Source organism: Bos grunniens, chromosome 18 (genome assembly GCF_055505025.1).
Source record: "Bos grunniens cultivar Pamir isolate PY7600 chromosome 18, Bosgru_T2T1.0, whole genome shotgun sequence".
NCBI lineage: Eukaryota > Metazoa > Chordata > Mammalia > Artiodactyla > Bovidae > Bos > Bos grunniens.
The window spans coordinates 40084198-40102956 of record NC_141182.1 but is presented as its reverse complement, the minus strand read 5'-3'; the positions used below and the strand labels follow the sequence as shown (position 1 = coordinate 40102956).

The window sequence follows — 18759 nt, the reverse complement described above, 5'->3', positions numbered from 1 at the left end:
CATATCTGTATGTTTCTCCTTTTATGTGCTCAAACCATATACGAAAACAAAATTAAAGCAAGGGAAGGAGCTTTTCTATTTGCCTAAGAAGTATTTCTTAGTGACCTCAAATCAGGAGGTTTCACCAACCCTTTGAAGATAATAGTAAGGAATCAGCACCAGCCCTTGAAAAGACACACAGAATTGCATGGAATTTACAGAGAAGATAATATGGAATTACTATGCAAACAAAACCCTTTCCTGGCAATCATATCTTTAAATAAATCACTAACAAAATAAAAAAGAATGTCATGCAGATGGAAAATTACACCATTCACTTGAACCAGGATGTGAATTCTGTGGCAGAATTCAGAATTGCAAAGAAAACAATAGATAAATACAATTAGTTATGTAATGTTTGGGAACCTCCTGGAGAGCAGCCAGCCCCCTGGAATAAGGCCAAGCACGACGACATCCCAGGGGAGCCATCGATGGGAGGGAGATCCCAGCACCTGTGATGTGGGGGCCACTGGACCATTTCCAGCCTATGTCTGAACACTGATGTACCAACATTTCCTCCAGACCCACTAAGAAGTCTGGGGTCGATGATGCTGATCTGAAGCGTGGAAACGGGTCAGTCCAGAAATCTGTAGTGCGTTCTACATTCATCCTACTGCCATCTTGAGAATCCCGCATCCATGCGCAAGGGAGAGACCGGATCAAACTAGGATTCATTCACTCATTCATTCATTTTTTTTTTTTCACTTATCCGCTCATTCATTTAATCAGTATTTACTGAGTGGCTTTATCTTTCAAGTACTAACAGTGTAAGACACAAAATTTTTTAAAATGGGTAAAACCATACTGTTTTGCTTAGGAATGAATACACAGGTGGTAATACACGAAAATAAGAAAATGACTATCTTAAAAGTCAAGGTGATGGCTACATCCAGGGGAGGTGAGGGGAGTATCATCAGGAAGGGACACCTAGGGTAGGTGGAAAATGGCCCAGTCTTGGGTTGGGCAGCCCATTCTAAGCTGCCTGACCCCTGTACACAAAGAGAAGAGTGACTATATAGATAAGGACTGGAAGCATGCTGGTTGTAACAGATTAGTGGGGTTTTTGCACTTGGGGATACTAATGATTGTGCACTCTTGTTACTCTCCCTCCAAGTTTAAAATAACCACCACAGCCATATTCCTGGGAGACCAACAAAGAGGTAAGTAGCACAAGCTATTCTGAAAATTAAGCCCATTTTCTTATTCTTATATACAAATAGACAATCACAGACCACAAAACACTGGAAGGAGTCCTATGAATGCAAGATACAAGCTACCTGGATTTTTCTGACTAATAAATGTCAGAAATGTATTTCTCTAGGCATCCTTATTTAATAGCTTTAAATTGTGTTTAATATCATTTACTATTCATGTTTGAGGATTGAAATCTTGTTCTTTGACAAAAGATGATAAATTCTGTATGTTTAACTTTGGAACATTAAAATTTCCAAAAGAATAAAATGAAAAAGATGGAGGAAAGTATGTTAAAAAAAAAAAAAATTCCCAGAGCTGAAGTAACATACGAGTAGTCATACTTGGCCCATAGAAAGCTGAGGAGAATGAACTAGAAAAACTCACTCTTGGACATACCTTCACAACATTTCAGATCCCAAATACAAAAAGAAAACCCTAGAAAATATGAGAGAGAAATACCAAGCCACCTATAAAAGAATGAGAATTGAGTGACTTCAAGCTTCTGAAGTTTTACAATAAATTTGGCACAAGGTCTTCAAAGTTCTGAGGAGAAATTATTTGGAACCTAGAATTCTATAGTCAGCTGAACTACCAAGTGGGTGCATGCATGCATGCTAAGCCGCTATAGTCGTGTCCGACTCTTTGCAACCCTATGGACCATAGCCTGCCAAGCCCCTCTGTCCATAGGATTCTCCAGGCAAGAATGCTGGAGTGGTTTGCTGCCCTCCTCCAGGGGATCTTCCTGACCCAGGGATTGAACCCATGTTTCTTAAGTCTCTTGCACTGGCAGACAGGTTCTTTATCTGTAGCGCAACCTGAAAAGCCCATCAAGTGGGTATGGAGGGACAATAAGACATTTTCTTGCATGCAAGGATCAAAGTTTCCCATCTAGATACACCTTCTGAGGAAATTACTTGAGTAAAATGAGAGTCAAAAGATATAATGGAATGCACATGGAAATTAAAAAAAAAAAAACTGGATATAAACTGTGCAGGAAGTAAATGATCTAAATTAGAATAGAAAGCTGATAGGCTCTGAGGAAATATCTTCAAGGAGAAGAAGAGCATGAACCCTAAATTTAGATACAAATTTTAAAAATGAGGAATTAGAAACCACAGGGGGAAAAATACCAAAAACTGTATGGAAGAGTCAGGTCAATTATGAGGTGAGTTAAAATGAGGTATAGTTGTGGGAAGGTGGTGGCCAGTCAAGAAAGAGAATCTACAAGATTCAGACCTTAGGGACATTCTTTGAGCGACTTAAGGTCAGAACACTCAACCAATAGAGGATAAAATGTAATCCCCGAATACAGTTTGGCCCTCCAGTGCATACAATTTATGTAGACAAAACAGAAGGCTTGAATGTGGTTATCAACCATGACAACACACAAGTAGAACAACTCACAGAAGAGGGAGAACTATAGTGGGCAGACAACTCACCCAAGGATATTGTAGAGCTGATGGACACAAACGTATAGTTTTAAATATAAGTAAAGGCTATTTAAGACCATAAGTAAACCTCATAAAATAAAATAAATATAATAAAAATAATTGGGTTACCAGGGATTAAGGTGGGGGAGAGAACTGTCTGCAAAGAGGGGCATGAGGAAATTTTACTGGGTGGTGGAGATATTCTACACTTGCTTTTGGTGGTGGCTACATTACTGTTTATGTCTGCCAAAGTTCACAGAACTGTATATACAAAAAAGAGTGAATTTTACTGCATGTAAATTATAATCTATTAAGTCCAGGAAAGGGTAGAGAAGATAAAAGTGAACTAAATCCTCATTTTTTATATTGAAGACTCAAAAGTAGTACATGAAGTTGATAAATCAACAAATAACCATATAAGCAAGAAACAGCTAAAAGTACTTCTTGGAAAGCAGTACTGAAGAAATAAGGCTATTATTTAGCTTTATAATCTTACTATATGTATTTTTACTTATTTATTGATATCAGCTTTTTTTAAAATTCTGAAACATTTTAAAAATACATAAAACTCTCCTTAGTAGTACAAAGAACTTCTATATATTCCTTTGCTCTCAATAATCTCCTTTGTAGCAAAGGATCCAATCCAGGCTCACACGTTGCACCCGGATGTCATCATGTTTTGTCCTCCAACTTGGGTTAGTCTGAGGCTTCCTTGTGACTAGACCCAAGTAAGCATTTAATATCACTGAAGAGACGCTGTGTTTCCACTGCATCCTAGCAGGTGCTATATGAGGTTGATTTGCTCTACTACTGCTGGTATTAACTAAGATGACATCTACCATTCCATTCCAATAACAAAGGGCTCATCTTAGGCTTCCTCCTTCCCATATCTCTATTTCCCTTCTCTGAGTGAAAATTACTAGCTCTTGTTATCCTCAATATACTTACTTTTTTGCTTAATTCCTCTATATGTATCCAATCTCCTGAAGCCATCAGGTTGCCACCCTACCAGTACACCTTCTTTGTGGCTCTGGCCACTGCCAGGCTACCTTCCCATCTCACTTGGCATGAATTATTCTGATAAAAACTTAAAAAGGAAAAAATTAACTATCCAAATACTATAAAAAGAATAAAACATAACATTGTGAGAATTTGTGTCAAGTAATATTCTTACTCTGGGACTTGCTTGTAGCTCAGATAGTAAAGAATCTGCCTGCAATGCAGGAGACCAGAATTCAATCCCTGGCTCCAGCAGATCCTCTGGAGAAGGATGTGGCAATCCACCCCAGCATTCTTGCCTGGAGAATCCCATACACGAGGAGCCTGGAGGGCTACAGTTCATGGGGTCACAAAGAGTCAGATATGACTGAGCAACTAATACTATTACTATTGAGCAAATACTACTGTTACTGCTAATATTCTTCAGTTCAGTTCACTCAGTCATGTCCAACTCTTTGCGACCCCAGAGACAGGCTTCCCTATCCATCACCAACTTCCGGAGCTTGCTCAAACTCAGGTTCAACAAGTTGGTGATACCATCCAACCATCTCACCCTCTGTCATCCCCTTCTCTTCCTGTCCTCAATCTTTCCCAGCATCAGGGTCTTTTCAAATGAGTCAGTTCTTTGCATTAGGTAGCCAAAGTATTGGAGCTTCCATCTCAGCATCAGTCCTTCCAATGAATACTCAGGACAGATTTCCTTTAGGGTTGACTGGTTTGCTCTCCTTGCAGTCTGAGGGATTCTCAAGAGTCTCCTTCAACACCACAGTTCAAAACCATCAATTCTTCAGTGCTCAGCTTTCATTATGATCCAACTCTCACATCCATACATGACTACTGGAAAAACCATAGCCTTGACTAGACAGACCTTTGTTGGCAAAGAAATGTCTCTGCTTTTTAATATACTGTCCAGGTTGGTCATAGCTTTTCTTCCAACGAGGAAGCGTCTTTTAATTTCATGGCTGCAGTCACCATCTGCAGTGATTTTGGAGCCCAAGAAAATAAAGTCTCTCACTGTTTCCACTGTTTCCCCATCTATTTGCCATGAAGTGATGGGACCAGATGCCACGATCTTAGTTTTCTGAAAGTTGAGTATTAAGCCAACTTTTTCCACTCTCCTCTTTCACTTTCATCAAGAGGCTTTTTAGTTCCTCTTTGCTTTCTGCCATAAGGGTGGTGTCATCTGCATATCTAAGGTTACTGATATTCTATTGGCAATCTTGATTCCAGCTTGTGCTTCATCCAGCCCAGCGTTTCTCATGATGTACTCTGCATATAAGTTAAATAAGCAAGGTGACGATATACATCCTTGATGTACTCCTTTCCCAATTTGGACCAATCCACTGTTCCATGTCCGGTTCTAACTGTTGCTTCTTGACCTCCATACAGATTTCTCAGGAGGTAGGTAAGGTGTTCTGGTATTCCCATCTCTTAAAGAATTTTCCAATTTGTTGTGATCCACACAATCAAAGGCTTTAGCATAGTGAAGCAGAAATAGATGTTTTTCTGGAATTCTCTTGCTTTTTCTATGATCCAAATTATTCTTTGATTTATAGAGCAATAAGAATATTAGTTGGAATTCTCTTGCTTGGATAATAGAAAAAGCAAGAGAATTCCAACTAATATTCTTACTGCTCTCAAAATCAAGGGGTAACCTAGATCCATGGTTTTCCATCCCCACCCAGCACACCACAATTATAAGGTACTTCAAAGTTTGATCTGTTCTAGAAAGAAGTATGAAGTGTATAACTTGCCTCTATTATTCTCCTCCTGATATCATGTACTGCACATAGACCCCAATATTCTCACATACACAGCACTTTACCACTTTATGCGCTGGGCCCTTGGTAACCTGAATTTACCACATGAAAGAAGTCTTTACCTGAAATGTCACAGTAGATGGTCTGCTGGTAGAGCTTGGCTTCCCGGGGATTAAAGTACACAGTGATTTCAGCTGATGAATTGGGCCAGACATCGCCTTCCTAAAAACATGAAAGAATCATTAAAAAACAATATGATGAAGGGAAGACACTGCTTTTAAATGCTGTTATTATAACTCTAGGAAATTTGAAGGAAATATTTTGACAAAAAATAAAAGAAAGCACAACTTTACCCAATAGATAGGAAATTTCTATTACTTGTCAAGAGGTGATACAAGCTGGAAAAAAGCTTCAAAGATCATTTCAGTGAGTAAATGGGTTTATAATTACTTACTAAAGGAAGCTAGAGTACTTAGGGCATTTTCTAAAGTTTGTAGATTCAACTAACATTCATTGTACGCCAATGCGTGTACAGCATTGGGCTTCAGAGATTAAGAAAGGCAAGGTCTAAGATTGCATGGAGCTCATCTCTTAGAGGGATGATAAAAATGTACACAAATATCTTAAAATATATGTGATAACTGCTATCTGTGCTTTAGCTACATAAGATCCAGATACTGCTTTTCACACGCAAAGAAGTGATCTAATTCACTTGACGGAGAAGCCACGTTCTGAGCCTTTGAGTGACAGCGTAAGGAAATACTCTTATTTTGTGAAAATACCCATGGTCTGAGGCAGAATGATGGCCAATTCGAACTCTGGTTCTGATCCTGTGTGATATTATTTCTCATTTTAGCTCAAACTACTCAAAAGTTGTAATAAGAAAACTGAGGTTTGAAACTGTAATGCAACATATGACAATATCAGAATCCCCTTGAGATACCCTTTTGAAAAACATTTTCTACTAACCATGTAACCTCTCAGGGCTGTAAAAGGACATGTTATATCACCTGCCTCAAAGGGTTTCCATGATGAGGGATCATGAGGTCAAATGCTTTTGACCCACATTTAGTACACAGTAAGAGCTCAGCAAATAATGGCTTGCTATGATTGATGTTATTCTTTTGCCACTTGGAATGACTAAGATGAAAATATCAGAAAAATTAGGGAAGAAAATGTGTTTTTTTCTAAGGTTTTTGTAAATAAGGCCAAGTAGAGTATCAGTGATAAGCACATCCAAAAATGTATAAACACTCCTACCAACTAAATAAAAAACTAAGGAAGGTGACGATAAATAATCAGGATCCAGTTTCAGACGATCCATCATGCATGTTCTATTTCCATTCTGACTTGACATGAACACAGTGCTGGAATAAAGAATTAAGCAGACACGAAAGGGGTTTAAAATGCAGATATCAAACAAGAGGGCAAGGAAGAGAAAAGTAGAGTCAATTTGGGTTTGCTTATGAAGGTAACTGTCTGGTGAGTGTGCTTCTCAGGTTGTATGCCCCTGCTTCAGGAGAATAAAGGGCACGGAGACTCCAAGAAGGAGCAGTGAGGGCTGTGGGGGTCATGTGGGTCCTGGGAGCTCTCACATCCCTTCAGCCCACCAGGATGAAGGCCCTGTGAGGGTGGGTGCTAGCCTATCTCCAGCACCTAAACCAGAGGTGGCTCAGAGTAAGTGTTCAATATATTTATTGAATTGGTTGTATCCATTCAGTTTGCACAATGTGTAGTTATTGGCAGTTGCCTATTCATCTTTGCAACCTATTTCTGCCACCTTCTCCTCAACTGGAACCCAAAAGTCATACAGTTTTAGATCTGACAGGGACTTTTGAGATCATGCAGGGAATAGGGAAGTCCTAAGCACTTTCACTTATTTGGGCATCTCATTGTAGCCCTTTTCCAAACTTGTATCTGGTATCTGCTCTCTTCTGATAAATAGTGAATACCTCGCCCGTTTTGATTTGTGGGGATTCTGGTGATATGGAGTGCTGTGTACGTTTGTGGCTAGAACGAGCAGAGAGGCCAAGCAGAAAAGGTGGTTCATCCATTCAGTGGTATATCAGTGGGTAGTCCATATTAGAATGGTTGAAGACCTGGGCTTACTCCTAACCCACAAGACAAATGTATTCCCCTGGAGGGATCAGGCTCTGCTTTGTTTGGAAGTGTAGAATGGATACAGCTAACCTGTTCCCATTCAAACTGCTTGACCACAGAGGCCATTGTGGATCCCTAGAAAATCTCTACTGGAAAAGCCTCACCAAAATGGTAGGAAATGCCCCAAAAAGGATATGCTGGAAGACAGATAAGCTCAGTACCTGTGGATAAATTCAAGTGTTATGGTTCCCACTGCTGGGCATACACACTGAGGAAACCAGAATTGAAAGAGACACGTGTACCCCAATGTTCATCGCAGCACTGTTTATAATAGCCAGGACATGGAAGCAACCTAGATGTCCATCAGCAGATGAATGGATAAGAATGCTGTGGTACATATACACAATGGAGTATTACTCAGCCATTAAAAACAATACATTTGAATCAGTTCTAATGAGGTGGATCAAACTGGAGCCTATTATACAGAGTGAAGTAAGCCAAAAAGAAAAACACCAATACAGTATACTAACGCATATATATGGAATTTAGAAAGATGGTAACAATAACCCTGTATACGAGACAGCAAAAGAGACACTGATGTATAGAACAGTCTTTTGGACTCTGTGGGAGAGGGAGAGGGTGGGATAATTTGGGAGAATGGCATTGAAATAAGTATAATATCATATATGAAACGAGTCGCCAGTCCAGGTTCCATGCACGATACTGGATGCTTGGGGCTGGTGCACTGGGGTGACCCAGAGGGAGGGTATGGGGAGGGAGGAGGGAGGAGGGTTCAGGATGGGGAACATATGTATACCTGTGGCAGACTCATTTTGATATATGGCAAAACCAATACAATATTGTAAAGTTAAATAAAACAAAATTTTAAAAAAATTAAAAAAAAAAAACACTTTCAAAAACATTATTCAAGCAAGAAAATCCAGGGCCCATGTGTACACAAGAAGGGAATACACTTAAGTATTATCCCAGAGGCACTTTTGCACACCCCATCTTCAAAGAAGTCTGATTATCAGACTGTGTTTACTCACTCGGTCGTGTCTGACTCTTTGCAACCCCATGGACTATAGTCTGCCAGGCTTCTCTGCCCATGGGGATTCTCCAGGCAAGAATACTGGAGTGGGCTGCCATGCCTTCCTCCAATTGGCTATGTTGGGAAAAGGTAGGACAGACATGCTCCAGAGAGGCTATCAGAATCTCCCGGAGGAAGGAGCAGTAACATCTGGATGTGCCCCAGGAGCAGACTGTCTGACATGGATGGCCTGGAGGCTTAGAAAGCCTTCTGCATGGCAAGGCCCCAGGAGCAGACTGTCTGACATGGATGGCTTGGAGGCTTAGAAAGCCTTCTGCATGGCAAGGGAAGACCAGTACAAGAGAGTCTGAGCCCACCGGGTGTTCAGACTGGGCGAATGCGACTGTGGGTACCTTGCTTTCTTATCCTAGGCTGCAGTGGTTTTATTGTGTCTACGACATCTGCTAGTAATTTACAGCTTTTACTGAGCCCCAGGAGATAATTCAAGGACAAATCCTATTCTAAACCCTCTCCTGGGCTTGTAGCAGCCTATGTGCATTAAGAGTGCTGAGTGTATCTGTAAAAACAGAAGTATAGTCTTTCAGTTTTCTGTCACCGAAGGATGCTTCTCACAAAAGGTCATGTCAAGGAGTTAGGAACATGTAGAAGGACACTTTTATTTTTTAGCTGGAATTAAAATAAAAGTTAAAGAACTTAATTTTTTTTTTTAACAGCAAAAACTCACTACAGCATTTCCTACCAAATCAGAGAGTGCAAATACCAGAAACAGGTCATCAGCCTAAGATGATCCCATTTTTACTTATGTATCTTTGATATATTTCATATTACTTTTCAGACATTTCTGAAGTTAACTACCATGACATTTATGTTGTCTCTGAAAAAGAATTTTTCTTTCTTTATTGCTCAGTTCTAAAGTTTCTTTCTGAGAGCCAAAACATTCAGAATGTTCCCCGCTGGCTCTGACATCAGTATCGTTTCCTCCCAGGCCTGTGAAACCAGCCTCATCACCCAGAACCCCCTGCTGTTCTCCTTTGCCTTCCACAAACAACTCCTTTCCCATGGTTGTCCATTTTCCTGCTCCAAATGAGAGACTGAGAATGTAGAACATAATCTGCAGATGCCCATTATCTTGTTTGTTGAAAATAATTGGTAAAATGGCCTTCAGTTTTACTGTAATGATCTTCCTTCTTGGTCTTAATCTTTTGTTTTCCCCTCAGAACCACCACTACATTTCACTTATAAGTGACCTGCTAGAAGAAATCAACTTTGAATTTTCAAGTTTAAAGTTAATTTGCTATGTTTGTGTTTTAGGCCCAAATATTAAATATTTCTGGAAATGGAACTTCTGGGACAAGAACAACCAAGTGTCTTGACAGGGACAGTTTAGAGACGTTTTGAAAGCTATTTATGAACATAAAGCCACTGGTTCATGATAAGCAATCAATATGATCATGAGAAGGGAATCACATTAAAATGATCTCCTTAAAAAATGATATTGGCAATGATTAAATAGGACCTTTAAAAATTCTCTACAATGTCTCTATGATGACCTACAAGACCTTCTAGAACTTACACCAAAAAAAGATGTCCTTTTCATCATAGGGGACTGGAATGCAAAAGTAGGAAGTCAAGAGATACCTGGAAGTACAGGCAAATTAGGCCTTGGAGTACAAAATGAAGCAGGGAAAAGACTAACAGAGTTTTGCCAAGAGAATGCGTTGGTCACAGAAAACACCCTCTTCCAACAACACAAGAGACGACACTATACATGGACATCAACAGATGGTCAATTTCAAAATCAGATTGATTATATTCTTTGCAGCTGAAGAGGGAGAAGCTCTATACAGCCAGCAAAAACAAGACTGGGAGCTGACTATGGCTCAGATCATGAGCTCCTTATTGCAAAATTCAGACTTAAATTGAAGAAAGTAGGGAAAACCATTAGACCATTCAGGTATGACCTAAATCAAATCTCTTACAGTTATACAGTGGAAGTGACAAATAGATTCAATGGATTAGATCTTGTAGACACAGTGCCTGAAGAACTATGAACCAAGGTTCATGACATTGTACAGAAGACAAGGAATAAGACTACCCCAAGAAAAAGAAATGCAAAAAGGCAAAATGGTGGTCTGAGGAGGCCTTACAAATAGCTAAGAAAAGAACAGAAGCCAAAGACAAAGGAGAAAAGGAAAGATATACCCATCTGAATGCAGAGTTCCAAAGAATGGAAAGGAAAGATAAGAAAGACTTCATAGTGATCATTGAAAAGAAAAAGAGGAAAACAATAGAATGGGAAAGACTAGAGATCTCTTCAAGAAAATTAGAGATACCAAGGGAATATTTCATGCAAGTTCAGTTCAGTTCAGTTCACTCAGTCGAGTCCGACTCTTTGCAACCCCATGGACTGCAGCATGCCAGCCTTCCCTGTCCATCACCAACTCCCAGAGTCTGCTCGAACTCATGTTCATCGATTTGGTGCTGCCAACCATCTCATCCTCTGTCGTCCCCTTCTCCTCCTGCCTTCAATATTGCCCAGCATCACAGTCTTTTCCAATGAGTCAGTTCTTGGCATCAGGTGGTCAAAGTATTGCAGCTTCAACATCAGTCCTTCCAGTGAATATTCGGGACTGCTTTCCTTTAGGATGGATTGGTTGAATTTCCTTGCAGTCCAAGGGACTCTCAAGAGTCTTCTCCAACACCACAATTCAAAAGCATCAATTCTTCAGTGCTCTGTTTTCGTTATGGCCCACCTCTCACATCCATACGTGACTACTAGAAAAACCATAGCTTTGACTAGACAGACCTTTGTCGGCAAAGTAATGTCTCTGCTTTTCAATATGCTGTCTAGGTTAGTCATAAGCTTTTCTTCCAAGAAGCAAGTGTCTTTTAATTTCATGGCTGCAGTCACCAACTGCAGTGATTTTGGAGCCCAAGAAAATAAAGTCTGTCACTGTTTCCATTGTTTCCCCATCTATTTGCATGAAGTGATGGGACCGGATGCTATGATCTTAGTTATCTGAATGTTGAGTTTTAAGCCAGCTTTTTCACTCTCCTCTTAGATGGGTACAATAAAGGACAGAAATGGTATAGACCTAACAGAAGCAGAAGATATTAAGACGAGTGACAAGAATACACAGAAGAACTATACAAAAAAGATCTTCATGACCCAGATAACCAGAATGGTGTGATCCCTCACCTAGAGCCAGATATCCTGGAATGTGAAGTCAAGTGGGCCTTAGGAAGCATTACTATGAACAAAGCTAGTGGAGGTGGTGGAACTCCAGCTGAGCTATTTCAATTCCTAAAACATGATGCTGCACTCAAGATGCCAGCAAATTTGGAACACTCAGCAGTGGCCACAGGACTGGAAAAGGTCAGTTTTCATTCAAATCCCAAAGAAAGGCAATGCCAAAGAATGTTCAAAATACTGCACAATTGCACTCATCTCACACACTAGCAGAGTAATGCTCAAAATTCTCTAAGCTAGGCTTCAACAGTATGTGAAGTGAGAATTTCCAGATGTTCAAGCTGGATTTAGAAAGGGCAGAGAAAACAAGAGATCATATTGCCAACATCTGTTGGATTATTGAAAAAGCAAGAGAGTTCCAGAAAAAACATCTAATTCTGCTTTATTGACTATGCCAAAGCCTTTGACTGTGTGGATCACAACAAACTGGAAAATTCTTCAAGAGATGGGAATACCAGAACACTTTACCTGCCTCCTGAGAAATCTGTATGTAGGTCAAGAAACAACAGTAGAACCAGACATGGAACAGCAGATTGCTTCCAAATTGGGAAAGGAGTACATCAAGGCTGTATATTGTCACCCTGCTTATTTAATTTATATGCAGAGTATATCACGCAAAATCCCAGACTGGATGAAACACAAGTTGGAATCAAGATGGCCAGGAGAAACATCAATAACCTCAGATATGCAGATGACACCACCCTTATGGCAGAAAGCAAAGAGGAACTAAAGAGCTTCTTGATGAAAGTGAAAGAGGAGAGTGAAAAAGTTGGCTTAAAACTCAACATTATTAAACTAAGATCATGGCATCTGGTCCTATCACTTCATGGCAAATAGATGGGGAAACAATTGAAACCATGACAGACTTTATTTCCTTGGGCTCCAAAATCACTGCAGATAGTGACTGCAGCCATGAAATTAAAAGACACTTGGTCCTTGGAAGAAAAGGTTCGATGCAGGATACAGGAAGCTTGGGGCTGGTGCACTGGGATGACCCAGAGGGATGGTATGGGGAGAGAGGTGGGAGGGAGGTTCAGGATGGGGAACACGTGTACACCCATGGTGGATGCATGTTGATGTATGGCAAAACCAATAAAATATTGTAAAGTAAAAAAAGAAAAAAAGCTATAACCAACCTAGACAGCATATTGAAAAGCAGAGATATTACTTTGCCAACAAAGGTCCGTCTAGTTAAAGCTATGCTTTTTCCAGTAGTCATGTATGGATGTGAGAGCTGGACAATAAAGAAAGTTGAGTGCCAAAGAACTGATGCTTTTGAACTGTGGTGTTGGAGAAGACTCTTGAGAGTCCCTTGGAGACTCCTTGGAACAAGGAGATCAAACTAGTCAATCCTAAAGGAAATCAGTGCTGAATACTCATTGGAAGGACTGATGCTAAAGCTGCAACACTTTGGTCATATGATGCCAAGAACCGACTCATTGGAAAAGACCCTGATGCTGGGCAATACTGATGGCAGGAGGAGAAGGGGATAACAGAGGATGAGATGATTGGATGACATTACCTACTTGATGCTCAAACTCTGGGAGTTGGTGAGGGACAGGAAAGCCTGGTGTGCTGCAGTCCATGGGTTCACAAAGAGTTGGACATGACTGAGTGACTGAACTGACTTAAAAATTCTCTATCGAAAATCTTTAGATAAAAATAAAATACTTTAAAATCACCTTTTCCCCTCCTATCTATTACCCATCTCCTTCCTTCCTTCTTTCCAATGAAGAATTATTTCTTGAAAAATTTTGAAAATCAAAGCCCAAAGTACAAGAAGAATGGGCTGTAACTCACTCCAGTATTCCTCCCTGGAAAATCCCATGGACAGACGAGCCTGGTGGACTGTAGTGCATAGGGGTCACAAAGAGTTAGACATCACTGAGCAATTGAGCTTACATACATGGATACATTGTTTTATCTGGAAAGTAGTTTACAGTATGACTCTGCCTATATGTATCATAAAATAGCTGCATTTTAATTCCCAACTTACATTTAGAAGAATAATCCAAATGTTTGCCCACTCAAATGTTACACTTTCCAATCATACTCTCTAATCTGGCAAGAGATTAGACACAACATAAGACGGAACTGTATTTAACTTCAAACCGTTCTATTTTCTATTAAGTGAGAGCTCGTGTTCCCAGTACTGTGTTAAGTGCTGATGTGCACTATCTAGTTCAATCTTTACAACCTTGTGAAGGAGTATTATCCCCATTTTAAACACGTGAAAACCAAGGCAAGGAGAAGTTAAGTATCTCACGCAAGGCTGCATCAACAGTTAAGTGGCAGAGCTGGGATTCTGTAGTACTTTTTTCTTTAATTTCCTGAACCCTGCTGCAATGATAACAAAACGTGAGGCCTCTGCTTTTAAAAACTGTCAGGAGAAGTTTTAAAACACCACACCCAACAATCAGGCTTAACGGAAGCCAGTGGGACCTGCTGTTCGTCCAGTGGACACAGTAGGACGTGCTGCATCCCCAAACGTTCAGGGGCTCTGGAAGGTGACTGGCAGGAGGTCCCTATGAATGACACAGTCAACGTTAGCACGGGGCAGCTCTTGAGAAGTGCCCTGGAGGATTTTCACCAAGCTGTCCCGGTTGGGTCAGGGTACAGCCGATTCAGAACAAGGTTACCGAATAATGACTACAAGAGCAGCTATAACGTGTCATGGATTTCATAAGATTCTACCAAAATGGAAATATTCTTTTGGTAGAATGGTTTCTGCTATCTTATCGTATTTAAGAAAAATTTAAAGAATTTCTCTTGGGAAATAAAAATATCCCGTTAAAGTCAAATTTCTATTAGACAATAAGAGAAAAAACAGAAGCACTGATTAGCAGCTATAATCCACAATGACTTTCTTAGAACCTTCCAGATCAGTGGAAGGTTCTCTTTATTGTCACCTGGGGCAAATATTAATAGAAGTGTCTCAAAGAGAAATAAGAAAAAATAGAAGCTAAAAACTAAAGGTAAACTATTCTAATTATCATTGAAAGAAAAGACTGAATTGGCACATGGCATGCAAAGAGATTTTTCTCTTTCAGTATATCTCCTGGGAGGGGAAACTGTGAATTTAGGCAAGTTTTGATTCAGACCAGAAAAGTTTTTAAGACAAGGTTTTAAGATCTGGCTATTCTGGGGAGACGTCCCTGGAGGTCCAGTGGTTAAGACTTTACCTTCCAACACAGGGAGTGTGGAGTCCATCCCTGGTCAAGGACCTAAGATCCCACATGCCTTGTCGCCAAAAAACCAGAACATAAAACAAACAATATTGTGAGAAATTCAATAAAGACTTTAAAAAACGGTCCACCACATCTAAAAAAAAAATCTTAAAAAAAAAAAGATTTGGCCATCTCTCAGAGAATGTTTCACAGAAGATCTCTTTTGGGTCAGATACTCCAACCCATGTACAGCAAAAACTCCAGTGGGATTTTGTGGAGCTGAGGTAGTTGTGTGTGATGTTCCTACATTCCTCTGGAGAGAGCCAGACCTGCATCACTTTCAACAAAGAACGGTCTTAATTTATTTAACAAGCCATGAGGAACCTTGATGGTTCTAAGACTTCCCTAAGTCTCCCTCTACCTCCACTGGTTCTCAAATACAACAGTGAATATACCAGCACAAATGGAAAAGATTTAGCTGAGCACAAAGATCTGAGAGGATGAACAATAATAAAGGGAGGGTGAAGAATGGGAAAACCATGCTGATGGAAGAGCCATGACTTGTCAAGGACAGTTTGTTCTCAGCACATCCCTGTCCTCTTTTCTCCTTTCCGGTGTCCATTTCCAAGAAGTCAGCGCCCACATGTTTGCAATGTGACTCACGACTAATGGTACGAGAAGTGGAAGGGGTTTGCAGTAAAAAGCTCGATCCTTCCTCTTTGCTACCCATCTGGGCTCCCACCCAACCTAGTTCTGCTGAGCTCACATGCGATGCCAATTTGAGAAAAATAAAGTAAACTAAATTTGAGCTGTGCTTTCAAAGTCTGAATTGCTGAATCCCCTGTTTTCTGCAGGCTTAGGTGACGACAAAGCACGGTTTACTGTTTCTTACATGATAATAAAGAAATTATCAAGTTTCTCTCCCTTTAAAAGACTTAGTTAAATTAAGCTGAAGCTTCCTAGGAATACTGGATGCAGTCTGCTTTGATGGAAGACATTTGCTAAAAGAAGCAGACATGTTTTCCCTGATGTCAGTCAGTCAATCAGTTAGGGCCAGTTTGGGCAAATATCTTTAAATTCTCAGACATTTCTTTTTGAGAAAATATCTAGTGTTCAACATTCAGAAAATTGCTGCATTTTAAAAGTGTGACCTGAGCTAGCAGTACCAGAGTTCAGAAGCAAGGCTATCACACCTATGCTGTGATTTCTCAGAGGACTCCTAGATGCCCATGGAAATCCAAAGCTTAATTCTCTCTTTTTGCCCTGTAATATTCTTCTGCCTCTCAATTCTCAGAATTGTGTTTTTTGTCTTTAAATCTCTCTCACTCAGGGTACTCAAGAGACATAAGCAAAGGAAATTAGAGAATAAGACTGTCAAAATTCTGTACAGCTAGAGTCCATCTAGTAAAATAGAATATTACATTTCTGAAAGTAGTCCATTTCACTCGTTTTTCTGGAAGGCACAAAACATGCATAATAGACTCAATTTTGTGATTCTTTCCCAAAGGGGAAAGAAACCTGTGTGGATGCAGGTGGCTTGAGAAATGATCAGTATTCTATAGAACCTAGTGCCTTCCCTAGGTAAGGAATAAAGGGAAATTTTAGGTTAAGGACATTAGTATTTTGAGATGTTATCAAAAGAACTGACATGAGGAACTTGATGTAAATAGCAGTAATACACAACATGTTTTAATGACTAGAACAACAATTTTTGTTACTATTAGAATGTCAGTGATTACTATTAGAATATCAAGAAATTACAAACTAAGTTGAAAAAAATCCCTTCCATCCAGTTTTCATGTATTTGCCCAAAACTGCCTACTTCTTGTGTTTTTGCCCATACCTTTCTTCCACTAATGAACATGTCTGGGGTCTCTCAAAAGACAAACTTCCACTTCTATACTCAGTGACCACACAAGATCCAAAGATGCCCAGGCGTAACTCCCCAAGATTCTCCCAACAGACCCTATAGCAATGGTATTCAATGAGCATGATGAGAAGAAGGTGAACTGAGACAGTGGAACCAACCAGGTATCAAGCAGTGAAAAGGTTATAGAATAGAGTAAGAACCTGTAGTTCCAGAGTTTTGGATCATTCTTACAGCACTGAGTCAAACTACTTCTCACAAGATCATATAAACAAAATGTGATTTAAATTCAAACCCTCACCACCTTTTGACAATTTATGGACAGTGATTGATCTCTTAATCTTGAATCTACTTGCTTTAAATTCAAAGAGCCTCTAAAAGAGGAACAATGTTCCCATAAAACACTCAATATGCAAGGAACACGATAAGGGCTAAACTAACCTCTATTTGAGATGATGCATTTAAAGAACCAGATATATAGACAAAGGTCTGAGAAAATAAGCATATCATTTATTACTTATTTTCAGACCCTAAAGTACCATTTTTTTTTCTTTTTGGTTTTTAAACTTACTTTTTAAGTTTACCTCATTTGAAGAAAATATCCTTCCTTAGTGGACAAAGAGGCTGAAGGACCTAACAGAAAGCAAGATAGTCTCTAAACCCCTACATCAACCTTTAATTTTATTTTTTGAGCAGGCCATCAATTAGAGACTGACTGTTAGATCAGTAGGTGGCACTGCTTGGTTTTAATCATCCCTGCTTCTATTGTGAACTCAGATCATATCAAGAAACTAATTAAAAAGAATAACATCCTAATAAAGAAAACTAATCACTGATGCATAGCTCAACTGTCAGAAATTAAATAGTGGCCATTTGGCACAACTGATCTTATACATGAGCAAGATTCAGAAGATCCTTCAGTAGAAAACTGTGATGGACAAGGCATAATAGGGTAGAAAGACATGCAGGATGACCTGGTGAGCTCTCAGTCAGCTGATTCTCCTCTTGGCCTTCCTTCTCTGTGAAGTAACAGCCTCTCCCCTCTTTGCAGGGCCTCTAAAGGTGAGCACCTGGGGGCTATCTTAGGCCTGCTGCAAATTTCTTCCTGTGCTCTGTTCTTATTTTAGAATTTCCATCTGCTCTTCATCCCTTCTGTGAAGACCTCCAAAGGATACTCATAAATCTTGCCTCCAGATCTGATTCCCATCCCACAAATTAAGTACTGTATTTTCAAAATTATTTGGAAATCTAGTGTCATCTCAAATTCAACCTGTTCAGAACCAAATTCATCTTCATTAATTGATTTCCATTTGTTCATTTATTCCTTCATCCACCCATTAATTGGTACTGTGCTATGCATGGGGTATAGATAAGGATAAGGCACTTCTTGATTTTAAGGAGCTCAGAGTCTGTCAGACTAGAGAATCATAACCTACTAGCCAAAAAGGATCAACACGCCCTACCCAAATATCCTTATCTGGTATTCGAGGCAGCTGATGCCACAGGAGATGAAATGGCTTGCTGAAGGTCACATTTGCTATTGGCAAAGCTAGGAGTGAAACCCAGGACTTCTGGCTTGCCAGTTCCTAGTAAGTCATAATTCTCCCAGTCACTCTAGTTCAGATCTGAGAAGACATGTGATTCTTCACCATGTCTCACCCTCAATAGCCAGTCTACCAAAAAGCACTTAGGTGTCTTTCTTTTGAGCATCTCTCACATCTGCCATTTCCATTGCTTTCCGACTGTCATCAGGCTGTTTCAGGTCAGCATCACCTTCACACAGCACACCTTCCACTTGCCAGCAGATATTCAGTTTCCTGACCTTCCCTGCATTAGTGAATTTCCCCTGCCTGACCTGCACTACCCATCCCACCCCTATGCATCCTCCTCCAATTTGATCCA

General features: G+C 39.9%; 1 protein-coding gene across 1 annotated transcript in view; it reads right to left on the bottom strand.

Moving 5' to 3' along the window:
- Positions 1-18759, bottom strand: part of HYDIN (HYDIN axonemal central pair apparatus protein) — a 339719-nt gene that overhangs the window by 225461 nt on the left and 95499 nt on the right. The window contains 1 exon segment of the mRNA XM_086351674.1: positions 5545-5644. Coding sequence (XP_086207800.1) covers positions 5545-5644 — 100 coding nt within the window.